The sequence below is a fragment of the Nicotiana tabacum genome, chromosome 19 (assembly GCF_000715075.1).
Source record: "Nicotiana tabacum cultivar K326 chromosome 19, ASM71507v2, whole genome shotgun sequence".
In the NCBI taxonomy this organism is placed as follows: domain Eukaryota; kingdom Viridiplantae; phylum Streptophyta; class Magnoliopsida; order Solanales; family Solanaceae; genus Nicotiana; species Nicotiana tabacum.
Genome location: NC_134098.1, coordinates 64,137,397 through 64,163,085, shown reverse-complemented (window position 1 = coordinate 64,163,085; position 25,689 = coordinate 64,137,397). Strand labels below are relative to the sequence as shown.

At 37.8% G+C, this 25,689-nt stretch overlaps 1 protein-coding gene across 1 annotated transcript; it reads left to right on the top strand.

Annotated features, from left to right (window-relative positions):
* The first annotated feature begins 18,630 nt into the window (after positions 1-18,630).
* LOC107766674 (wee1-like protein kinase) lies at positions 18,631-25,035 on the top strand. Its single transcript, NM_001324924.1, is given in 10 exon segments — positions 18,631-18,947; positions 19,033-19,093; positions 19,206-19,275; positions 20,498-20,758; positions 20,918-20,985; positions 21,072-21,181; positions 22,130-22,170; positions 22,262-22,410; positions 24,347-24,700; positions 24,940-25,035. Coding segments are annotated over 10 exon segments (1,527 nt in total).
* Positions 25,036-25,689: the final 654 nt, after the last annotated feature.

The window sequence follows — 25,689 nt, the reverse complement described above, 5'->3', positions numbered from 1 at the left end:
CTTAAATTCTTATTTTTAGCCATTTCTAGCCTAATTTAACTACGGACTTCCAAATAAAATTTCGGACACGTTCCTAAGTCCAAAATTACCATACGGAGCTGTTGGAATCATCAAAATTCTATTCCGAGGTCGTTTTCTCAAAATATTGACCGAAGTCAAACTTAGAACTTTAAGGCCAACTTAAGAAACAAAATATTCCGGTTTCACCCCCAAACACTTTCAAATCCCGAACCAACCATCTCCGCAAATCATAAATCATTACAAGCACATATGGGAAGTTTTATTTTAGGGAACGAGGTTCTAAAAGTTAAAATGACCGTTTGGGTCATTACAGAATTTAAGAATTTTCAATTTCTACATTCGATGTCAAAACCTATCAAATCAACTCCGATTGACCTCAAATTTTGCACACAAGTCATAAATGATATAACAGAGCTGTGAAAATTTTTAGAACTGGATTCCGACCCCGATATCAAAAAGTCAACTCCCCGGTCAAACTTCCAAACTTTAAATTCCTATTTTAGTCATTTCAAATTTAATTTCACTACGAACTTTCAAATAAAATTCTGATCAAGCTTCTAAGTCCAAAATCAAAATATGGAGCTGTTGGAATCATCAAAATTCTATTCTGGGGTCGTTTGAACATAATTCGACATCCTGTCACTATTTGAACTTAAACTTTTAATTTTTCATCAAAATTCCATATCTCGGGCTAAAGACCTCGGAATTTGATTCCGGGCATACGCCCAAGTCCCAAAACACGATACGGTTCGACCGAAACTATCAAAACACTGATCCGAGTCCGTTGGCTCAAAATGTTGACCAAAGTCAAACTTGGCCTTTTAAAGCCAACTTAAGGAACCAAGTGTTTCGATTTCAACCCAAACACTTCCAAATCCCGAACCAACCATCCCCATAAGTCATAAATCATTAAAGCACATACGGGAAGTTTTATTTAAGGGAACGTAGTTCTAAAAGTTAAAACGACCGGTTGGGTCGTTACATTCTCTCCCAGTTAAATATGCGTTCGCCCTCGAACGTGCTAAGGAGTGTTCCGGAGTTATCCAAAATTATTTTTTTAACACCTCGTGCACCTACCCGTGTTACCACACCCAGTTGAGCATATTAACTAGAGCAAACCTTAAAATTCTCCCATTTATTTAGGCAAATAAGCCTTAGAGCCCAATTCTAACATCCGAAATTCTCCACCATGCTTGTTTCCAACCTAAGAATGCTGTATCAATCACTACACGATGCACCAATATAGGATTACATACCTTTGTTGAATTTAGACCATGCACTGCATCATTCACATGACTATAATAACATCCTCCAATAACAATAGCCAAAATTCCACGAATCCGATGTTCACAACACACCTCATGATACATATAAGTCCTGTTCCAACTCTTGAAATGCTTCCACGATGGAAGAAATGTGTAGAAATTCATAATCAACTGCCGAGTCAACAATTATTGAGTTTCTCCTTCTGACAAGAACCATTGCCTCATTATAACCAAATGATGGTATTTGCTCTTTATTACACTCCATATAATCCGATCGCACTGATCCCAAATCCAATAATCTCGTCTCACCAAGTATAAGCTACTTAGGCAATAAACCACCTCACACATGATCAAAAAGCCTCATATGATGCCACAATTATCTAATAAGCTACGGACTTGATTGTGATACATAAGGAAAACGAACTCTGGAAAGGATTACTCAACCTACGTGACTAATTAGACAACTGAAAAGGTGTCATGAACCTTCCTCAGAAAACAGGACACAAAACACACAAAATAGAATATAGGTGACTGTACTCGACATCACACTGTTGTGGCGTGCAACCCGATCCACACATGATACCGTTGTGGCGTGCAACCCGATCCACACATGATACCCGTGGCGGCGTTCCACCCGATCCGCACAAAAAAGAATCTATAAGAAAATACTTACCGAGCTAGAATGCTCATTACTACAAAATATCCGAATATCGAACACAAGCACGCTCAGCGCATAATATCATCCCTGGAAGGACCGACAGCGCCATACGCTACAAAACGCAAGCACAACTAAGGTGCGATATATGATCTGAATCTCGAGAGCCATCCTGCTCACATAACACCATCGCTATGCGGAACCTCAACACATAAGAAAATTATCAAGTCGTTTCGCAACTCACACGGCACAATATAGTATTACATGAAATAACTGACGACGAAACGTCATCCAACATCTGAATACTCCTCCATAGGGAGCGATTATGCTGAAATGAACATATCCGGATTGATATAGAGCCCATATTCATATTCAAATCCATCCACAGACCTCAAGTCGATTCTGATCGCATCGTACTAGGATAATAACCTTTCAAGTATCCATAATAACCGTTTTTCCCATAACATACAAGAATAGCCATCATAAGCGGAACAATGCTTCCACAGTCGACAACCAAATAAACCAAGCGCCCTCCATGCATAAATTCTCGAATCAGCGATATTACCAAAATCTTCATACTTGGTTTCAATATTCACTCAATCAAGTGACTACATGTCATTCTTACACAATTTTTCCGTGAAACATGCTCCCACGACCTTCCGCACCAGGTAACAAGTCTGCACATCCATGCTACCAGTTACACTAATGTTGTAAAGCATATCAAAAATCCACAAATCAATACACAAGGTCTCTTACACCTGACATCGACCTTAGATGATGCCAAAAACAACACCATCTTACTTTAAACATCTAAATCCCTTTCCTGCTCATCCGAGCTCATAACATCCTGGTCAACACCGAACCGAAATCTTAAATTCTCAACTTTCGAATCCCATGCTACTTAGTGCACTTAACCACGCCAATGCGCAGGAGTACAAGAATTCCATCATAACTCCCGAACCACTAATAGGGTAAGCACTTCATCATATAGAAACCTTCTTCTTAACTCATTTCAAGAGAACTGTTGCAACACGTGACTGAATTTCCATATTCGTAGAAAATACCGGCCTCGTGTAGTGGTCTAAACCACCATAACTCTTCCGGGATCCCTCTACACATAACATGCTATAATACTTGAATTCCTCCAAATAAAATCAATTACGGCGGCCGCCAAGCCTCGCACGTACAGCCACAAATCACAGCCTCGATCCTCGACCTCGATCCACAGCCTCAATCCACAGCCTCGATCCTCAGCCTCGGTCCTTAGCCTCGGTCCACAGCCTCGATCCACAGCCTCGATCCTCAGCCTCGATCCTCAGCCTCGATCCACAGCCTCGATCCACATCCTCGATCCTCAGCCTCGATCCACAACCTCGATCCTCAGCCTCGATCCTCGGCCTCAATCCTCAGCCTCATTTTTTGGGCCTCGATTTTGGGCCAGAATTTCCAGCAGAAAGGAAATATTGCAGCAGCTGTTTTAAGTCCAACTTTTGATCTGTTAACCATCTGAAACTCACCCGAGGCCCTCGGGACCTCAACCAAATATACCAACAAGTCCTAAAATATCATACAAACTTATTTGAAACCTCAAATCACATAAAACGACGCTAAAACCATGAATTATGCCCCAATTCACGCTTAATAAAACTAAGAATTTTCAACTTCTACATTCGGTGTCAAAACTTATCAAATCAACTCCGATTGACCTCAAATTTTGCACACAAGTCTTTAATGACATAACAGATCTGTGAAAATTTTCAGAACTGGATTCCGACCCCGATATCAAAAAGTCAACTCCCAGGTCAAACTTCCAAACTTTAAATTCCTATTTTAGCCATTTCAAGCCTAATTTCACTACGGACTTTCAAATAAAATTCGGATCATGCTCCTAAGTCCAAAATCAACATACGGAGCTGTTGGAATCATCAAAATTCTATTCCGGGGTCGTTTGCACATAATTCGACATCCGGTCACTATTTGAACTTAAACTTTTAATTTTTCATCAAAATTCCATATCTCGGGCTAGGGACCTTGGAATTTGATTACGGGCATACGCCCAAGTCCCAAATCACGATACGGTTCTACCGAAACTATCAAAACTCTGATCCGAGTCCGTTTGCTCAAAATGTTGACCAAAGTCAAACTTGGCCTTTTAAAGCCAACTTAAGGAACCAAGTGTTCCGATTTCAACCCAAACACTTCCAAATACCGAACCAACCATCCCTACAAGTCATAAATCATTAAAGCTCATACGGAAAGTTTTATTTAAGGGAACATGGTTCTAAAAGTTAAAACAACCGATTGGGTCGTTACATTCTCTCCCACTTAAATATACGTTCGCCCTCGAACGTGCTAAGGAGTGTTCCGGAGTTATCCAAAATTATTTTTTTTAACACCTCATGCACCTACCCATGTTACCACAACCAGTTGAGCATATTAACTCGAGCCAATCTTAAAATTCTCCCATTTATTTAGGCAAATAAGCCTTAGAGCCCAATTCTAACATCTGAAATTCTCCACCATGCTTGTTTCCAACCTAAGAATGTCGTATCAGTCACTACACGATGCGCCAATACAGGATTGCATACCTTTGTTGAATTTAGACCATGCACCGCATCATTCACATGACTATAATAACATCCTCCGATAACAATAGCCAAAATTGCACGAATCTGATGTTCACAACACACCTCATGATACATATAAGTCGTGTTCCAACTCTTGAAATGCTTCCACGATGGAAGAAATGTGTAGAAATTCATAATCAATTGTCGAGTCAACAATTATTGAGTTTCTCCTTCTGACAAGAACCATTGCCTCATTATAACCAAATGATGGTATTTGCTCTTTATTACACTCCATATAATCCGATCGCACTGATCCCAAATCCAATAATCTCTTCTCACCAAGTATAAGCTGCTCAGGCAATAAACCACCTCACACATGATCAAAAAGCCTCATATGACGCCACAATTAGCTAATAAGATACATACTCGATTGTGATACATAAGAAAAATGAACTCTGGAAAGGATTACTAAACTCACGTGACTAATTAGACAACTGAAAAGGTGTCATGAACCTTCCTGAGAAAACAGGACACAAAACACACAAAATAGAATATAGGTGACTGTACTCGACATCACACTGTTGCGGCGTGCAACCCGATCCACACATGATACCGTTGTGGCGTGCAACCCGATCCACACATGATACCCGTGGTGGCGTTCCACCCGATCCGCACAAAAAGAATCTATAAGAAAATACTTACCGAGCTAGAATGCTCATTACTACAAAATATCTGAATATCGGACACAAGCACGCTCAGCGCATAATATCATCCATGGAAGGATCGACTGCGCCATACGCTACAAAACTCAAGCACAACTAAGGTGCGATATATGATCTGAATCTCGAGAGCCATCTGCTCACATAACACCATCGTTATGCGGAACCTTAACACATAAGAAAATTATCAAGTCGTTTCGCAAACCACATGGCACAATATAGTATTACATGAAATAACTGACGACGAAACGTCATCCAACGTCTGAATACTCCTCCATAGGGAGCGGTTATGCTGAGACGAACACATCCGGATTGATATAGAGCCAATATTCATATTCAAATCCATCCACATACCTCAAGCCGATTCTGATCGCATTGTACTAGGCTAATAACCTTTCAAGTATCCATAATAACCCTTTTTCCCATAACATACAAGAATAGCCATCATAACCGGAACAATACTTCCACAGTCGACAACCAAATAAACCAAGCACCCTCCATGCATAAATTCTCAAATCAGCGATATTACCAAAATCTTCATACTTGGTTTCAATATTTACTCAATCAAGTGACTACATGTCACTCTTACATAATCTTTCCGTGAAACATGCTCCCACGACCTTACGCACCAGGTAACAAGTCTGCACATCCATGCTACCGGTTACACTAATGCTGTAAAGCATATCAAGAATCCACAAATCAATACACAAGGTCTCTTACACCTGACATCGACCTTAGATGATGCCAAAAACAACACCATCTTACTTTAAACATCTAAATCCCTTTCCTGCTCATCCGAGCTCATAACATCCTGGTCAACACCGAACCGAAAATCTTAAATTCTCAACTTTCGAATCCCATGCTACTTAGTGCACTTAACCACGCCAATGCGCAGGAGTACAAGAATTCCATCATAACTCCCGAACCACTAATAGAGTAAGCACTTCATCATATAGAAACCTTCTTCTTAACTCATTTCAAGAGAACCGTTGCAACACGTGACTGAATTCCCATATCCGTAGAAAATACCGGCCTCGGGTAGTGGTCTAAACCACCATAACTCTTCCGGGATCCCTCTACACATAACATGCTATAATACTTGAATTCTTCCAAATAAAATCAATTACGGCGGCCGCCAAGCCTCGCACGTACAGCCACAAATCACAGCCTCGATCCTCGGCCTCGATCCACAGCCTCAATCCACAGCCTCGATCCTCAGCCTCGATCCTTAGCCTCGATCCACAGCCTCGATCCACAGCCTCGATCCTCAGCCTTGATCCTCAGCCTCGATCCTCAGCCTCGATCCTCAGCCTCGATCCACAGCCTCGATCCACATCCTCGATCCTCAGCCTCGATCCACAACCTCGATCCTCGGCCTCGATCCTCGGCCTCAATCCTCAGCCTCATTTTTTGGGCCTCGATTTTGGGCCAGAATTTCCAGCATAAAGGAAAAATTGCAACAGTTGTTTTAAGTCCAACTTTTGATCTATTAACCATCTGAAACTCACTCGAGGCCCTCGGGACCTCAACCAAATATACCAATACCTATGGTGCGGAGAATACAGTGACAATTATTTTTTAGAAATCCTTGGGCATCCTCTGTAGTTTTGTCACTGAAAGTAGGTGGACTATACCTCTTAAACCTTTAAAGTCTATTTTGTTTTTCTTCAGATGCCTCTAGCCTGACCTCAGGCCGAACCGGAATAACAGGTTATACCGGTATTGCACCCGGAACCTGAATAACGTGAACCTACTGCTCTGGAGTTATGGTAGGAGTCTAAGCTACTCCCCCAATTTGAGAAATATTTTTGGTGCAACAGAGATCAATCCCGCCTGAGTTAATGTACCAAACATACTCAGGAACTGTGCTAAAGTCTCCTGAAGCCCGGGGGTAACAACAGGTGCTTCCGGTACCTGTCCCCCCGGCAGGAGCTACTGGCGGCTCCTCAACTGCTTCTCTAACAGGTGCTCCAGTCGCGACACGTGCCCTTCCTTGACCTCGACCTCGGCGCCGGCCTCTTGCAGCCCTAGCAGTATGCGCGAATGTCTGCTCAGCTAACCCGGTAGCACGTTTCCTCACCATCTGTGAGATAATAGAGATACAAAGGCTCAAATTCTACAATCAACAAATCCGCACGACATGAATGAAAGAAGTGGAAATTTCCTAACAGTTCTGTAGCCTCTCGAAGATAAGTACAGACGTCTCCGTACCGATCCACAAGACTCTACTAGACTCGTTCGTGACTCGTAGAACCTATGAACCTAGAGCTTTGATACCAACTTGTCACGACCCAAATCCCACCACAGGAGTCTTGATGGAACCTAGTCTCTAAGACTAGGTAAGCCGATTTTCATTACATTTTTGAAGCCATTTTTTTAAATTAAATAAGTAACCAAAACTAACAGCGGAACAAATATGAATGTACAACCTCCCAAGACTGGTAGTACTGAGCCACGGACTCTAACTAAATACATAGAATGATCACGAGGACCAAATATACAATACTGTTTGATTACACGTTAACAGTACAATGAAATAAAAAGACTCCAAGGGATTGCGACGATCAAGCAGCTCTACCTTGAATCCTTACGATCCCGCTTTAACTCTGCTCAAGTTTGTTATCTTCAATACCTGGCTCTGCACAAAAATGTGCAGAAGTGTAGTATGAGTATGCCACGGTCGGTACCCAGTAAGTATCAAGACTAACCTTAATAGAATAGAGACGAGGTACAGTCAAGACACTCACTAGTTTAATAACATGTGCAATATAATATACAAAATACTAAGGAAACAGATAGCAATAAGAGCAGGAAAAAACAACCAGTGGTATGCGCAACAAGACAACAAGAATACCAAAAACATCACTCAACAATTAATAATACATGTACGCCCAATTAATTCAAGTTTTTCAAATAAATATCCTTCACATAAAATTCTTCCAAATAACTCTCTTTCAAATGTAGTTTTCTCAAATAATTATTTTTCAAATATAATTCTTTCAATAAATCTTTTCAAATATAATTTCCTCAAATAATTATCTTTCAAATACAATTCTTTCATATAATTCTTTTTGAATAAAAATCCTTCCAAATAAATATTTTGAATATAATTCTTTCAATTAAAAAGTCACCATGTGACACCTCATTTCATAATCATAAAAAATACGGGTCTCAGTCCATTTTCATATTTTTCGTAAATATGGGTCTCAACCCATTTTCATATTTCCATGGCACCTCGTGCACATAATTAAATCATAACACAACTGCACGGACAATTCACGTGCCAATTTTTATCATCATTTCATCACAGCACCTCGTGCCCACATTTTATATCACAACTGCACGGACAATTCACGTGCCAAATATTCTCATTATTTACTCACGGCACCTCGTGCCCACATTTCAATTTATAATCCACCTGGCAATAGCCACATGCTCTCAATTTCAACATAAATTAGATTGTTATCAATTTACCAACAACAAAACAAACTGCATACGGTATAAAAGTAAACACAAGAAAATCACAACATCGCATGAAAATTATCAACACCACAACCCCACATCATCACATATCGTTCCTGAGAATAGCCACCCTTATCGCTCCTATTGCCACCCTTATCACTCCTATAGCCACCCTTATCGCTCCGCCTAGACAATATCAATAGCCACTATTATCGCTCATATTGCTACCCTTATCGCTCCTATAACCACCCTTATCGCTCCGCCCAGACAATATTCCAACAAACACAACAATAGTGAAATGCCACCCTTATCTCCCCAAAATAATAACTCACACAATACAATAATTTACACGAAAAATTAACACGACAACATAATAAAATCAATTCATATCACAATTTGCCCAATGGCCACAACCAAATTCCAAAGATAAAACAAAATCAATTAATTTCACAACAAATAGCCCAAGGCTCCACAAAATATATATATATAACACCCAAAAATAATCAATAGAGATAGAAATTACTCAGCATAAAGCAAAGACTTCATTAATTCAAATTTAGATAATTATATTAACACTTATTCTTAAACTCGCTTAAATTAATTATTTGCATAAGAAAATTCATATTGGAATTAATTTCCAAGAAATATTAAACCAACAATATTCACAAAATTTCATAAATATTTCAAGTAACAATCACATCAAATTATCATATAAAAAAAAATTCAACAATAAGGATTTAGGCATGACAAACAAATGATTTAATAATTTTCCACAATTTTCCAATTTACTACACAAAAATTCCTAAGACTTTAATTCAATAATTTTTCCACATATAAGCCCGAGTACGTACTCGTCATCTCACGTACACGGCTTTTCACATTTTACAAATGGCACATAAGACTCAATGCCTAAGGGGTAATTCCCCCACTCGAGGTTAAGCAAGACACTTACTTTTTTGAAGTTAGGCTGATATTTCAAAATAGCCTTCTTGCTTGAATTGACCTCCGGACAGCTCAAATCTATCCAAATTAATTGTATAACTCCATTAAAATTTGTCGAAAATAATTCCGGATAATAATATGTCGACTTAAAAATTTATTCCAAAAAGTCAACAAAAGTCAACGTGGGACCCGCCCCTCGGAACCCGACAAAATTTTCATGAAATCCGAATACCCATTCCGATACGAGTTCAACCATACCAATTTTATTGAATTCCAATATCAACTCGACCTCCAAATCTTAAATTTTTTTTTGGGGAAAATTTTACAAAAATCTTGATTTCTTCTATTAAAATCCGAATTAAACGATGAATATAATCACTGAAATCTTGAAATATAGCTACTGCCCAGGTATTTACTATTCGCGATCGCGAAGCACAAAAATTTTTAGCCCCAAAATTGCTCTTCGCGATCGCGAAGAACAAACTCCCTCAACTCTTCCACACAGCCTCTAGTATAATGGTCATAACCTTTTGTACAAAACTCCAAATTGTAAATGGTTTAACTTTATGAAAACTAGACACCAAGGGATATAACTTTTATTTGTTGCTCATCTCCCAATTCCTTATATATTTCTAGATATAAGCTTACAAAGTCAGCCTTGTGCAACAGAGATTTCCAAACTCTTCCCAGACAGCCTATAGTGTATCCACCATAACATTTTGTACACAACTCCAAATGACAAATGGTTTACCTTAATAAAAACTAGACATCAAGGGTTACAACTTTTGTTTTTGAATCATCTCCAAATTCCTTATAGATTGTGAGATATAGGCTTCCAAAGTTGGGTCAGTGCAACAGAGATTTGTTCTACGCGATCGCGAAAGAGCTTCCGCGATCGCGATTCACAAGGCCCCAAACTGTTGTTTGCTCTTCTCAAATGCGACCAAAAGTTCATGATCGCGATGCGCATCTCTGTAGGCAGAAACTAATAATTAAAAATGGCCTAGAAATGGTCCGAAATCACCCCGAAACTCACCCGAGCCCCCTGGGACCTCAACCAAATATACCAACAAATCCTAAAACATCATACGAACTTAGTCGAAACCTCGAATCACATCAAACAACGCTAAAACCACGAATCACTTCTCAATTCAAGCCTAATAAACTTTGAACTTTCAAATTCTATATCTTGTGCCGAAATACATCAAATCAATCCGGAATGACTTAAAATTTTGCACACAAGTCATAAATGACATAACGAAGCTATTCCAATTTCCAGAATTGGATTCCGGCCCCGATATAAAAAAGTCAACCCCCCGATCAAACTTCCCAAAAATTCATCTTTCGCCATTTCAAGCCAAATTCCTCTACAGACCTCTAAATAATTTTCTGGATACGCTCCTAAGTCCATAATCACCATACGGAGCTATTGACATCATCAAAATTCCATTCCGGAGTCGTCTTCACACAGTTCCGACTACGGTAAAAATCCTAAGACTTAAGCTTCCGTCTTGGGGAATAAGTGTCCCAAATCACTCAGAATCACACGGTAACTGAATTTAACCACGCACGCAAGTCAATACACATAATAAGAAGCTGCTCAGGGCCTTGTGCCGCTAGACAGGGCTTAAATTCTTAAAACGACAAGTCGGGTCGTTACAAAAATCAACCTTTTGACTTGTGAAAGAAGTGGAGTTTGAAGTGAAAGAAGCTCTCCAATGAGAACATTGTGAACCTACCTAAGAACATTGTGAAAGAAGCTCTCCACATGCCGCCGCCTGATTTTCATACCCAATTTCTCTCTTTCTTATTAGTTACTAATCACCCAAAATATCTATTTCTTATTGAGACAATGTAGATGAAATCTCTAATTGCGATTGTATTATAATTGTATATGTATCATAATTGTTGCACGAATTGTATTACAAATGTATGATAATTGTATATTCATTCTATATTGTTACGAGCAATTGTGAGTTAGTGACGAATTTCACATTTTGTATCACAAATATATGATAATTGTATATTAATTTATTAGTATTGTATCATGTATTATTTTGGGTATTAATGTACCATATACAAGTTAGATACAATTGTGATACAAGTATGATACAATTATATTTTAGGATTGATGTATCTGATATAATTCAAATACAATTATGATACAATTATCATACAATTCCTGAATATTTCTTCATTTTCGGTGTTGTCCAGTCTCCCAGCAAAAGAACGATATAATTAACGATTTTTTAATAATATAAAGTTATTAGCAAGGGTGGGAAGAGAGGAGATTCTTGTAGTAGATTAAGGGATTTTGATGTAAAAAATAAGGAGAGAGAAGAAGAAAGAAATAAAAGGAAAGAATGTAATTGAATCCTTTAATTGAAGGCATAATGTAACGACCGGACTTGTCGTTTTAAGAATTAATACCCCGTTCAATGACTTAAGATCCCGAGCAATTTCGTAATATGTATTATGACCCGCGGGTGTGGTCGAGTTTGATTTTCGAAAGATTTAAAATTTAATTGAAAGAGAAATTCTCATTTTGAAGCTTAAATGGAAATAGTTGACCAAAGAGTTGACTTTTGAGCAAACGACCTCGGAATAAAATTTTGATGATTTCAATAGCTTTGTATGGTGATTTCGGACTTAGGCGCGTGTACGGATTTGGATTTGGAAGTCCATAGGACAATTCGACGCATTTTGGCGAAACTTGGAAAATAGACGATTTTCGGAAAGATCGATCGAAGGTTGAATTTTTGATAACGAGGTCAGAATCTGATTCTGGAAATTTAAATAGGTCAGTTATGTCACTTATGACTTGTGTGCAAAATTTGAGGTCAATCGGACTTGATTCGATAGGTTTTGGCATCGAATGTTGAAGTTGGAAATTTCATAATAGACTAAAGTTTCAAGTGAGTTCGCATAAGACCTAACTTCAAACGAACATAACTCTCTTGATATGAAGATTTATATAGTGTGTTACATATAAAAAGAAAGGTCTATGTGTCTAGTTTCCAACGCTTCAAACCGTTTGTCGTTTGGACATTCTTACAAGAAGTTATGACCAAATTACCAAAGGCTCGCAAAATAGTTATGCGATCGCAAAACTGCTTCTGCGACCGCAAACTGGTCGTAGAATGGACCAGAAGAGCCCAGTTCTGGGCACCGATTTTGCGATCAATTTTGCGGCCCGCATACCCATTCTGCGGTCCATTATGCGATCGCATACCTGCTTTCGAAGGGTTACTTTTTCTATTTTCATAACCCGACTCCATTTTGATAAATAGGCTTTGGGGCTTATTTTGGGGTATTTTTCTGAGGGTTTTAGAGAGAGGTAAGAGCGTTTTAGAGAGAGAAGGAGGGAACGTAACATTCTAATCATCCAATCTTCAAGAATCAAGGAAGCTAATCACAAGATCTTCATCAAAGAGGTAAGATTCAACCCCTAGTCTTCAATTTCGAGTTTGGGGTTTAAGATTGGTGATTGGGAGTATGATTCTTGGGTGTAAGAGTATTATGTATATATGCTTGTACCAATAAGGTTTGTGAAAAGATTGTTGAGATCAAATAAGTAAATATTGGGTTGTGGAATGAAGAAAATCTTGTAGAAGAACCTTGTAACCAAATTTGCATACCTAGTGTTTGATAAAATGCTCAAATGAGCTGAAACCATGAAAATCTTCCTAATTATGGTTCACTTTTGTTATGTTTATAAATAGATTGAAGTTTCTAGGATTTATGGAACCTCGTAGTAATGTAAGGAAGGCTCAAGAAAGATTGGAGTCGTCTGGAAGTCAATTCACGTGAGAAAGCTATTTTGGAATATCGACCTAACTTCAAAAAGGTAAGTGTCTTGCTTAACCTCGAGTGGGGGAATTTTTCCTTAGGCATTGAGTCTTATGTGCAATTTGTGTAACTGAAAACCATGTACGCGAGGTGACGAGTACGTACTTGGTTTATATGTACAAATTTTATTGAGTTAAAGTCTTGAGCATATTGTGTAGTAAATTGGATAATTGTTGGCATATATTTAATCATCTATTTGTCGTGCCTAAATCCTTGTTATTGACTCTGTTGTTATATGACAAGTTGATGTGATTGTTATTTGATTATTTATGAAATTCCGTGAATTTGCTCGTTTGATAATTATTGGAATTTAATTTCACTTTGGATTTTCCCCTATGCAAATAATTAATTAAATGAGCTTAAGAAGAGGTGTTCATATAATTATCAAAAATTTAGAGTTAATAAAGACTTTGCTTTATGTTGAATAATTTCTATCTCTGTTGATTGTTTTTGGGTGTTGTATACATTGTATAGAGCCTTCGACTATTTGTTGTGAAATTAATTGACTTGGTTGTATCTTTGAAATTTTGGTTGTAGCCATTGGACAAATTATTATATGAATTAATTTTGTTATGTTGCCGTGATAATTTCCCGTGTAAATTGTTGTGTTGTGTTAATTATTATTTTGAAGATATAAGGGTGGCATTTCACCGTTGATATTATGTGGGTATAAGGGTGTCATTTCATTGTGGTTGTGTTTTTTGGAATATTATCTGGGCGGAGCGATAAGGGTGGCAATAGGAGCGATAAGGGTGGCTATTGATATTGTCTGGGCGGAGCGATAAGGGTGGCTATAGGAGTGATAAGGGTGGCAATAGGAGCGATAAGGGTGTTGTAACGACCCGACCGGTCGTTTTGAGAATTTGAGCCCCGATCCCCTAATATCTGCTTTCCCCATATTTGTTTCTTCTTTTGGGATTTGCCGGAGTGTTTGGTTATGGAATTCGGGGAGTTTTGGGACACTTAGTCCATAGTTGTGAGTTTAAGCCTTAGAGTTTGGAAGGTAGTCGGAACTATGTGAAGATGGATCCAGAATGGAAATTCGTCGACTCTGTTAGCTCCGTTGAGTGATTTTGGGGTTAGGAGCGCATCCGGAATGTGTTTTGGAGGTATGTAGTAGATTTAGGCTTGAATTGGCGAAAGTTAGTTTTTCGGCGATTTTGGCCGATTGTGGAAATTTTGATATCGAGCTCGGAATGGAATTCTGAAAGTGGCTGTAGGTTCGTAGTGTCATTTGTGACCTGTGTGTAAAATTTGAGGTCATCCGGACTAGAATTAATGTGGTTCGGCGTCGTTTGTAGAATTTGGAAAATTTTAAATTCTTAGGCTTGAATCTGTGCTTAATTCATTATTTTGGTGTTGTTCGATGTGGTTTGAAGGCTCGACTAAGTTCGTATGGTGTTTTAGGATTGATTGGCATGTTTGGTTGGGGGTCCCGGGGGCCTTGGGTGTATTTCAGATGCTTAACGGGAAGAAATTTGGACTTAGGAAAATATGGTGCCTTTGCTGGTTCTAGTGTTGCGCACCTGCGGAAATAGACCGCAGGTGCGCGAGACGCACATGCGAATATGGAAGCGCAGATGCGAGAAGTCGAGAGTTGGCCTGGGGTCGCAGGTGAGAGGAAGTTCCGCATCTGCGATGCCCGCAAATGCGCAAGGTTGTTTGCAAATGCGCAAGATGTGCAGAAGCGGAAGGGACGTCCGCAGGTGCGAGTGCGCAAGTGCGGCCCTTTCGTCACAGGTGCGAAGGCAGAGGGGGCAAGTGAGTTGCGCATGTGCGCATGTTTTCCGCACAAGCACACCCGCAGGTGCGGAAAAACCTGGGCAGTGATTAAAACCGAAGGGCTTCGCGACTTTTATCATTTTTGGCTTTGCAAACTCGGGTTAGGGCGATTTTTGAGAGCATTTTCGAGGCATTTCTTGAGGTAAGTTCCTTGTGCTTATTTTTGGTCAATAATCTTGCCTTTCCATGTGTTTTCCCACCTAGTTAATGTGTATTTAAGGTGAAAATTGGAAATTAGAAGTTGGAGGCTAGGAATTTGGAAGTTTGAATTGTGGATTGGAGGACCATTTGGTGTCGGATTTTAGTAAATTTGATATGGCTAGACTCATGAGTGAATGAGATTTCTAGTTTCGTAAATTTTGTCGAGTTTTGAGACGTGGGCCCGGGGGCCGGGTTTGAGCCAATTTCGGATTTTGACCTAATTTTGTAGTTTTTCTTGTGGGATTCATTCCATTAGCGTGTATTGATGGTATTGTACTGTTTTGAATAGATTCGGGCCATCTGGAGTCGGATACTCGTGGCAAAAATGTGATATCGAGTTGATTTGAGCAGTTCGAGGTAAGTGGCTTGCTTAACCTTGTGTTGAGGACTTCCCCCTTAGGATATCTTGATATTATTTGGTGTGTGGGCGCTGTGTACGTGAGGTGACGAGTACGTACACGGGGCTATTATTGCAAAAAAATTCCGTTTAACCTTTTTAAATCATAAATTGTTTCTCTTATTAAGTTGTACTAATATGTTTAATTGTGTAGTTTAGACTAGAAAAGCATGCTTACGTGTTTTAACTGCCTAATTAACATTCTGTGCGTCATGTTTAGCTAAGTCCTTATTTTACTTAGCTGTGTCCAGTATAAACTGTATAACTCGATGTCATACCTGTCATTTCATCTTGCATTGCATATTTACTTTGGGACTACGGACGTATTCCGGGAGATCCCCATTGTACTGCATATTTACTATGGGACTACAAATGTATTCCGGGAGATCCCCCATGTACTGCATATTTACTTTGGGACTACGGACGTATTCTGGGAGATCTCCCTATACTGCGTATTCATTTGAAACTACGGGACAGTATCTCGAGAGATTTCCTACTGTGTTTACCTTATTTTGAGCCGAGGGCTTCCTTAACTGTTAAATTTTTGAGAATTTCTTTAACTATGTTACCGTAAATTTTACTTATATCTTTTACTGTTTAATTTATTATATTTATTCCGGTAGGGCCTTAACCTGACCTCGTCACTACTCGACCGAGGTTAGGCTTGGCACTTACTGGGTACCATTGTGGTGTACTCATGCCCTTCCTGCACATATTTTTGTGTGCAGATCCAGGTACAAGCTATCAGCCTTGGGGTTAGCGCGTGCTGCTGATTCTAGGAGACTTCAAAGTATTTCTGCTTGCGTCCTCAGATCTTCGGAGTCCCCTTCTACTCCCTTGCCTAGAGACTTTCTTTATTATCTTCAGACTTTTGTATAGAGCTACATAGATTATAGCAGCTTGTGGCTTAGTGATATTCCGGGTCTTGGAAAATTATTTTGTATATGTCGAATGGTGCTACTTTTGGCTATTTATAATATGCTGTTTATCTTTAAAATATTGTGTTTTCTTTATATTTTTTGAAATATTAGGCTTACCTAGTCGTAAAGACTAGGTGTCATCACGACTCCTTACGGAGGGATAATTTGGGTCGTGACAGGTGTCTATTGTCAGGGACGATATGTGATGATGCGGGATTGTAGGGTTGATGATTTTCATGTGACGTTGTGATATTCTTGTGTTTATTTTTATACCTTGTGTAATTTTTCTTATTGTTGGTAAATTGATGACAATCTGATTTATGTTGAAATTGAGAGCCTGTGGCTATTTGTCAGGTGGATTATAAAATGAAATGTGGGCACGAGGTGCCGTGAGTAAATAATGAGGATATTGGCACGTGAATTGTCCATGCAGTTGTGATATGAATTGTGGGCACGAGGTGCTGTGATTAAATGATAATGATATTTGGCACGTGAATTGTCCGTGCAGTTGTGATATGAAATGAGGGCACGAGGTGCCGGAGGAAACATGATGATTTAATTATGGGCACGAGGTGCCGTGGAAATATGAAAAATAGGTTGAGACTCGTGTTTACGAAAAATATAAAAATGGGCTAAGACTCGTATTTTTATGATTATGAAACGAGGTGTCACACGGTAACTTTTTAATTGAAAGGATTATATTCAAAATATTTATTTGAAAGGATTTTTATGTAGAGGGTATTATATTCGAAAGGTAATTATTTGAGAAAATTATATTTGAAAGAGAGTTATTTGAAAGAATTATATGTGAAAGACATTTATTTGAAGGATTTGATTTATTGTGTGTAATTGTATTTATTAATTATTAAGCGATATTAATGATATTCTTGTTGTCTGTTGTGCATATTACTGGTTATTTTATGTTGCCCATATTGTTATCTGCTTCCTATTATTTTGTATATTATATTGCACATGCTATTAGACTAGTGAGTGTCTTGACTGTACCTCGTCTCTACTCCACTGAGGTTAGTCTTGATACTTACTGGGTACCAACCGTGGTGTACTCATACTATACTTCTGCATATTTTTGTGCAGAGCCAGGTATTAAAGATAACAAACTTGAGCAGAGTTAAAGCGGGATCGTAAGGATTCAAGGTAGAGCTGCTTGATCGTCGCAGTCCCTTGGAGTCTTTTCATTTCATTGTACTGTTAATTTTTAATCAAACAGTATTGTATATTCGGTCCTCGTGATCACTCCATGTATTCGGTTAGAGTTCGTGACTTAGTACTACCAGTCTTGGAAGGTTGTACATTCATATTTGTTTCGCTGTTAGTTTAGGTTACTTATTTAATAAAAAATAAATGGCTCCAAAAAAATGTAATTGAAATCGGCTTACCTAGTGCCATCAGGACGCCTGTGGTGTGATTTTTGGGCATTGAAAGTACTAATAATGGAGTGGGAGTCATTTAAGAAGCAATATAATGCAATTGTAAGAAAAACCTAGATACTTATTAAAAACTTCAAAACATAAAGAACATATATAAATAAGTTTCTAATATAGTATAACTAGGTAAAAATCTCTATTTTTTTCTTTGTTGCGATTTTAACCCTCGTCTCCAACCCTTGGGCCTAAAAGTAGCTTTATTGGCCCAAGAAAAGCTTACACAGCACGCTCTAAGCTTCCCTATACATAGAAGCAGCAGATAATAGCCAAATATATAAACCCGCTCAAATTTGAATCTCATTTGCTAAATCCCCTAATTCCCCATTTGCCAAACACTGACACCATTACAGAGGTGAATCCAAGAGCACTATTCAAATTCTCTACAGTAAACTCCATTTCCATCCGATGAAGAGGAAAACCCTAAATCGAACAAGCACACCACGCAGAAACAACAAAAGCAACACGAAAAGAATGAACAAGGGTTCACTCTTCACTGTTGGGTTTTCCAAAGTTTCCCTTCCTCCCCTCCCTAATCAACAACAGCTCCAATCCTCATTTTCAACTCTTCCTTTATCAAATCCTTCTCGATTCCAGAAACTTCTGGATTCTGAAGTGCTTCCGCCAGCTCAATCTAATTTCCCTTCAATTTTGCCGTCGAATACTGACGCTGATGCTGCCGATGGGGATAACAAGGATTTCATTCTCAGCCAAGACTTCTTCTGGTTAGTAAATCTTCTCCCTTTAATTTTCACATTGTATCCTCTAGCTCTTTTATTGTCTTATTTTTAATTAGTGTTTGGGATGCAGTACTCCCGACTACCTAACACCAGATGCACCTGCAATTTGTAATGGGCTTGATGGTAATAAGGTAATTTCTTTACCAGAGTGTTCGAAATTGTGAGTTTTTTTAAAATTTATTCTATATGCCAGCTATAATTTCAGTATGTCATATTTTGCGTTTTTCCTTTCTTTTTTGTCAGGATGATTGTATGCCTTGTCCTAAATCACCTGAGAAGCTTCAAACTGTAGCAAGAAAGAGGCAGCGACTGGGTATAACATATTCTCTTACTCTGTTTTCCATTTCTCTTCAAATTTCATCTGTGAAATCATTATCACCTCTGTCAAGTTTTAATTTTTTTATCAAGCACGTTCTCGTCTTTCAATTTTTTAGTTGTACTCTTGAGGCATGACAAATCTGGTTGAGTGAGATCAGTGGCGGAGCCAGTATTTTCATTAAGAGGTGTCAAAATATAAAGAAGTAAACTTACGAAGAAGTCAAGGGGTGTCAATATATAATGTATATCCATATAAAACTATTTTTTACCTAGCTACACAATGTAATTTTTCGACGAAAGACACCCCTCGAATACATTTAGCTCCACCACTGAGTGAGATAAGGTGCTTGGAAATCAAACGGTGAAGCATAGATGAATTATGCCAGCGTATTGACATATCAATGATTACCTTATAGCCCATTCTGATATTGAAGAGAATTAGAGCAGAATATAGTCTTTTGAAGTTTAACAACAACAACAACAACCCAGTATAATCCCACTAGTGGGGTCTGGGGAGGGTAGTGTATACGCAGACCTTACCTCTACCCTGGGGTAGAGAGGCTGTTTCCGATAGACCTCGGCACCCTCCCTCCAAGAACTCCCCACCTTGCTCTTGGGGTGACTCGAACTCACAACCTCTTGGTTGGAAGTGGAGGGTGCTTACCACTAGAGTAACCCAATCTTTGAAAGTTTAAGATACCGTATAATGTACAGTATGAATATCCTTTAGGTGATTATAATGTTTTATGATTTACGAGCAGCTAAAACGCAGGGGCGGAGCTAGGTAGGAATAAGGCGGTTCAACTGAATCCCTTGTTGAAAAATTGTACTATGCAAAGAAATTCGAGTTTTTTCGTTATATATAAACTGTTGAATCCCTTTGATATAAGGAAACTTCTAGTTCAATGGCAAAGGGGGTTCAAATATTAGATTTTGAATATTTCAATCATAGGTTCAATTACTTGGTCTAACATTGTAGTGTCTTTCTGAATACCCTTGTATGAATTCCTGGCTCCGCCACCCCTGATACATGGAGGTTCTATTTTTAGCTTGTTTCCTTGTTACTGTTGGACACCGTTTGATTCTGGAAATCTGTCTCTCTATTCCACTTTAGGATGTAAGGAATTTTATCGTATGCACAATTATCTTTCATATTTAATCGTAAGATTGTAAATTGACTTTCTTACTGTCTCCTTTCATGATGTCCATCTTTACAGCTGTTAAATCGGCAACATCTCTTAGTTCCGATTTCCCTGGCCAGCAACAGCTAGCAGATATTCCGGAAGATGCTTTTGGGTCAGATGAAACGAAATCAGAAAAGATAACTGAGTCAGAAAAGGGTCACAGTTACGTGTCACAGTCTGCTATTGCTTTAAGATATCGAGTCATGCCTCCTCCTTGCATTAGAAACCCTTATCTCAGGGATGCTTCAGAGATAGATGTTGATCCTTTTGGAAACCGGAGATCAAAGTGCGCAGGTACTGGTCATGAAGTTTGAATAATTGGTGAATTCCATTTTCCTTATAACAATTTAGTGCTTGAAAAGTAAATTGAAGTGTGATCTCCTGTTCTTTGTGGTGCTGTCATTGTTTTGTTTTCTGTCAAATTCCTAATGGTACTTGTGCTTTAATCTGTAGGTTTTAACCCTGTTATTTTTGGTAATGATGGTCTATCGCGGTACCGGAGTGATTTCCATGAAATTGAGGTATGTTTGGTGCTTGTATTCTAGACTCCGATCAATACTTTCTGAAGTTTGTTTTATACCTATCTAAAATCCTTTTATTCTTTCAGCAAATTGGTACCGGGAACTTCAGTCGTGTTTTCAAAGTTTTGAAGAGAATCGATGGATGTATGTATGCTGTGAAACACAGCACGAAACAGTTACATCAAGACACAGATAGGTGATAATTTCCCTTCTTTGAACACTATGCTATGTATGATATTTGATATGACATAAAAAAGTTCAGCCTAGAGTGTATTTTTTTGACAAATCTTATACCTAAAAAAATCATTTCCTAACGGGTCGTTTGGTTGCTGGTTACGGGTATTAGTAATATAGGAATTAGTTATGCATGGTTTAGTTATGTAGGGATTGGTTATGCAGGGTTTTGTTATGCATGGTTTAATTATGAAGGGATTAGTTATTTAAGGATTAGTATATATGGATAATAATGTAGAAATTATTTTTTGTTAAATGTTTACTTTATTTTAATTATACAATGTGTAATTTAATCCATGTTTTACTAATACATGTATTAGCTATTCTGCATTCTACCTTGCATAAATTATACATAGATTTGTTGTATAACTTATCCATGTATTACTTATACCCCTAATAGAAAAAAGTAACCAAACATAACATTAGTTATGCTGACTTTTGTATAAAGTAACTAAAGGCTGCCAAACATGGTATTAGTTATGTTACTGCCAATACATGAATAACTTACCCTATAACCGGCTACCAAACGACCCCTAAGTTATTTTATGATGTCCAGTTGACCGTTTAGTTGGTAGCATCTAGTACCGGTGGAAATTGAGGGTGGAGCCAGGGTGTTGTTGCTTGGGGCTTGTTAGAAGTTCCAAGAATTGGAGATAATAAATACTTATTTGTCTATTGGAGCAAGATATATGATAGTAAGAATGGACTAGAAATTGTGCTATGTTCATAATGTGTGTACTCTTTCTTACGTTTGGCATATAGTATTTTCTCCAAGATAAACATTTCCAATAGATTTGACCACAATTTTGTAATATGGCTTCACCAAGGAGAATATCTTATTTCATGTCAAACAGGCTGTTTGTTCAATACAGCTCAGTCATATTTATGCATTTTGATTGTGTTCTTCCAGGAGAAAGGCTTTAATGGAAGTGCAAGCTTTGGCTGCTTTAGGTAGCATGCAAACCTACTTCTGTTGCTGATATTATCATTTAAATTACCCCCGAGATTATTCTTTAACATCTTTTCTTATGTATACTTACAGGACCTCATGAGAACGTGGTTGGCTATTACTCTTCTTGGTTTGAAAATGAACATCTTTACATCCAAATGGAGCTCTGTGACCACAGCTTATCCAACAAAAAATATTCTAAACTATCTTCGGAGGTAGCAGTTTTGGAAGCAATGTATCAGGTGTGGCTCTTATTTGAATCTTAAAGAGCTATTATTTTGTGGGATGTACCGAGTCTGACCGTCTAAGTCTATGGAAAAAGGTTGAAGTAATATATATATATCTTGCAAAACAATGATAATTTGTCTATACCAAAGAGATGATTTTGGACTATCTACATAACCAATGATCATATCGCCAAATATGAAATTTCCCCTGCTAAAATAATATGATTTCCACCTGCTATTTCCTGTTACACATTAAGGGAAGCAACTGTAGGCTAGTATACTCAGCACTTAATCTACCATCCTAATACTTGCGACATGCTATATTTCAGAATGTTTTTAATCTGTTTCATGAAAATACAATATCCAAGTCTAGATCCATTCTTGTTGTTTCTACTGGAAGGGTGTTACTTCTATAACTTAGTTTTCATTCAAATGCATAATGTAGCCCACGAGTTGGTGCTTGTTTAATTTCACATGAGAAAAGAGGATCAGTCTATAGGTTGTCACTAGAAAAAGAAAAAGGAAAAAAGAAAAGAAAAAGGAAAAAAGAAAAGAAAAAGGAAAAAAAGAGGATCTGCCTTATATCTGGTATAAGAGCTGATACCATCAATATATGGGGTCTAAGAGCCCGTTTGGATTGGCTTAAAAAAAGTGGCTTTTAAGCACAAGTGCTTAAAAGCACTTTTTAAGTGCTCGAGCTTGTTTTAAAAATAAGCAGTTAAGTGTTTGGATAAAAGTGCTGAAACTGGAAAAAAAAGTTATTGAAGTGTTTGGTAAACAAGTGCTGGTAAACACTTGTTTCTGTTAAAATGACTGAAATATCCTTAAAGTTGTTAACACTATAAAGACGATGATTACTATAATATTATATTTTACATTAATCCATATACAAATAATTTATATCTTAGTTCACTTTCAATTAAATTGATTGTCTAATATAAATTATTTATTCAAGTAACATGCAATAATTAATTATTTGACCAAAATATATATTTTTTCCGCTCATAGCTTCAAATTTTAGGTTAAAATGTAAACTGGGTGAAAGATTTGATTTAGAATATAGTTTCGCAAATTTAAAAACGAAAAGAAAAAAGAAAAGAAAGAATTCAACAGCAAAGTTTTGTTTTAAAATATTATGGAACCAAAAAAGAAGCTAAAAGAACAATATTTATGTAACATTAATTTACAAAACTACTGTTGGCTTACGTTTAACTCTTCGAAGAAATTGACAAAAGTTTGAAAAATAGCAACAGAAAGCTTGAAAACGGTGATTAAATGACACGAGAATTAGTAAGGGAAGGGTAGTTTTGGGGTTTAGAAAAAATAAAAGGGATAATAGGGTAAATTACTTGGTCAAACATAAGGAGCTTGTAAGCCAAAAAGTAATAAACCAAACGGGTCGGGCCAAACACTTGCTTTACATTTAGTTGGGCAACCCCAACTTATTGCTTTTGGCTTGTTTTGAGTGTTTTAGCTTAAAAATATTTTGACTTAAAAGCACTTTTATGGTCTATCCAAACACTCAAATAAGCCCAGAAGTGCTTTTAAGGTGGTTTGACCAGCTTTTAAGCCAATCCAAACACCCTCTAAATATCTCCTTTTTGGTTGGTAGAGAAGCTGTTTGTCTCATGTATCCTAGGATTTATTACTATCCTCTAGATTGAGACATGACTGGAACTGTATTACATTGTTGAGAGACAGAAGAAATGTATAGTAAAATCTTTTGTGCTTTTGGTCCTTGTCTGAGACACTGAGTTGATCTTCTTTGAAATGCTTTGAGTTCTCCTATTGTCTACTGACCTCATTTTACTTTTGACTTTCCCTTGCTTGTGTTTTGTTCTTCTGTATCTGCGTGTGTTTTATTTTAGGGATGGAAATTGGGAAGGCTGAGGGTAAATGTTTTCTATTTGAGGTCAAAATCTTTATTTTTTGGATGTTTTCTGATATGCAGGTAGCCAAGGCATTGCAATATATCCATCAGAGAGGGGTAGCTCATTTAGATGTAAAGCCAGATAATATTTATGTGAAAAGTGGTGTGTATAAGCTTGGTGATTTTGGATGTGCAACTCTTCTTGATAAGAGCCAGCCGATCGAAGAGGGGGATGCACGTTATATGCCTCAAGAAATACTTAATGAGAACTATGATCATCTTGACAAAGTTGACGTATTCTCCTTGGGTGCTGCAATATATGAACTTATTAGAGGGTCTCCACTGCCAGAATCAGGGCCTCATTTTCTAAACCTCAGGGAGGGGAAATTGCCTCTTCTTCCGGGTCACTCCTTGCAATTTCAGAATCTGCTCAAGGTAATAAGTTGTTCCCTTTTACTATCTTAATAAATCTGTGGATAATATTTGCTTATATGCTTTCCTTTTCATATGACATGATCATCTTTCATATCCTGAGTATATTTCAAAATAATTAGGCACAATTAGTTAGATGATTTTTTTGTTGTTGTCCGTGACTAAGTACCATAAAGCTAATCCATAATAATCTGTAGAAGCAAATGCTGATTCTCTACCGTTCAAATTGTGAATGCTCCCAGGTAATGATGGACCCAGATCCAACACGCCGTCCTTCTGCAAAAGACCTTGTGGATAATCCAATCTTTGAAAGATGTCAAAGAAATGCTAACAAGTAAATAGCCATGTAAATCACCTTTTTCTCGGATTTGTTGAGAGCTATTTTTGCCAAGAGCCAGAATTCAAAGCTGCAGTTACTCGTGCAGCATCTCTGGTGTTGACCACTTCTGAAAACCATATATAGCTCATATTAAATGGAGATAAGGAGGAGGAAAAAAACCATTCTTCCAAACGAGCTATATTCTCATGCACCAAATTTTCTCATTTTGATGGTGCTACTTTTGCCAAATATCGTACTATGCATCCAGAGAAAATGTTGTATCCTAATTGGACCAAAAACTGTGCGTTGTATGTCATAATGAAATTTGGCGTCATTTAAGCTGATTTGTTCAGTATCAATTTGCTTGTCTCGTTGATCAGATAAAGATGACATATGGCAGCCATAAAAGTTTGTGTGCCATTGGAGCTCCAGTTTGTATCTAAGAAAAAGCTACAGGCATTTTTTCCTTCTATCGAAAGAGAAACAAAGAAATAAAGCGAGGGAATAAAACCCCCAACACGAAGAACGCTTTTGAAAGCATTTGAAAGTTAATAGTGTCAACTTGAAAATTCCAAGGTGGTGTTGATTTTAAGAACTACCACGAAGTAAGTTAGAAAAACATAAATATAGAGAAAGATACAACAAAATCTAGATGATTAATTTAGATTTCGCT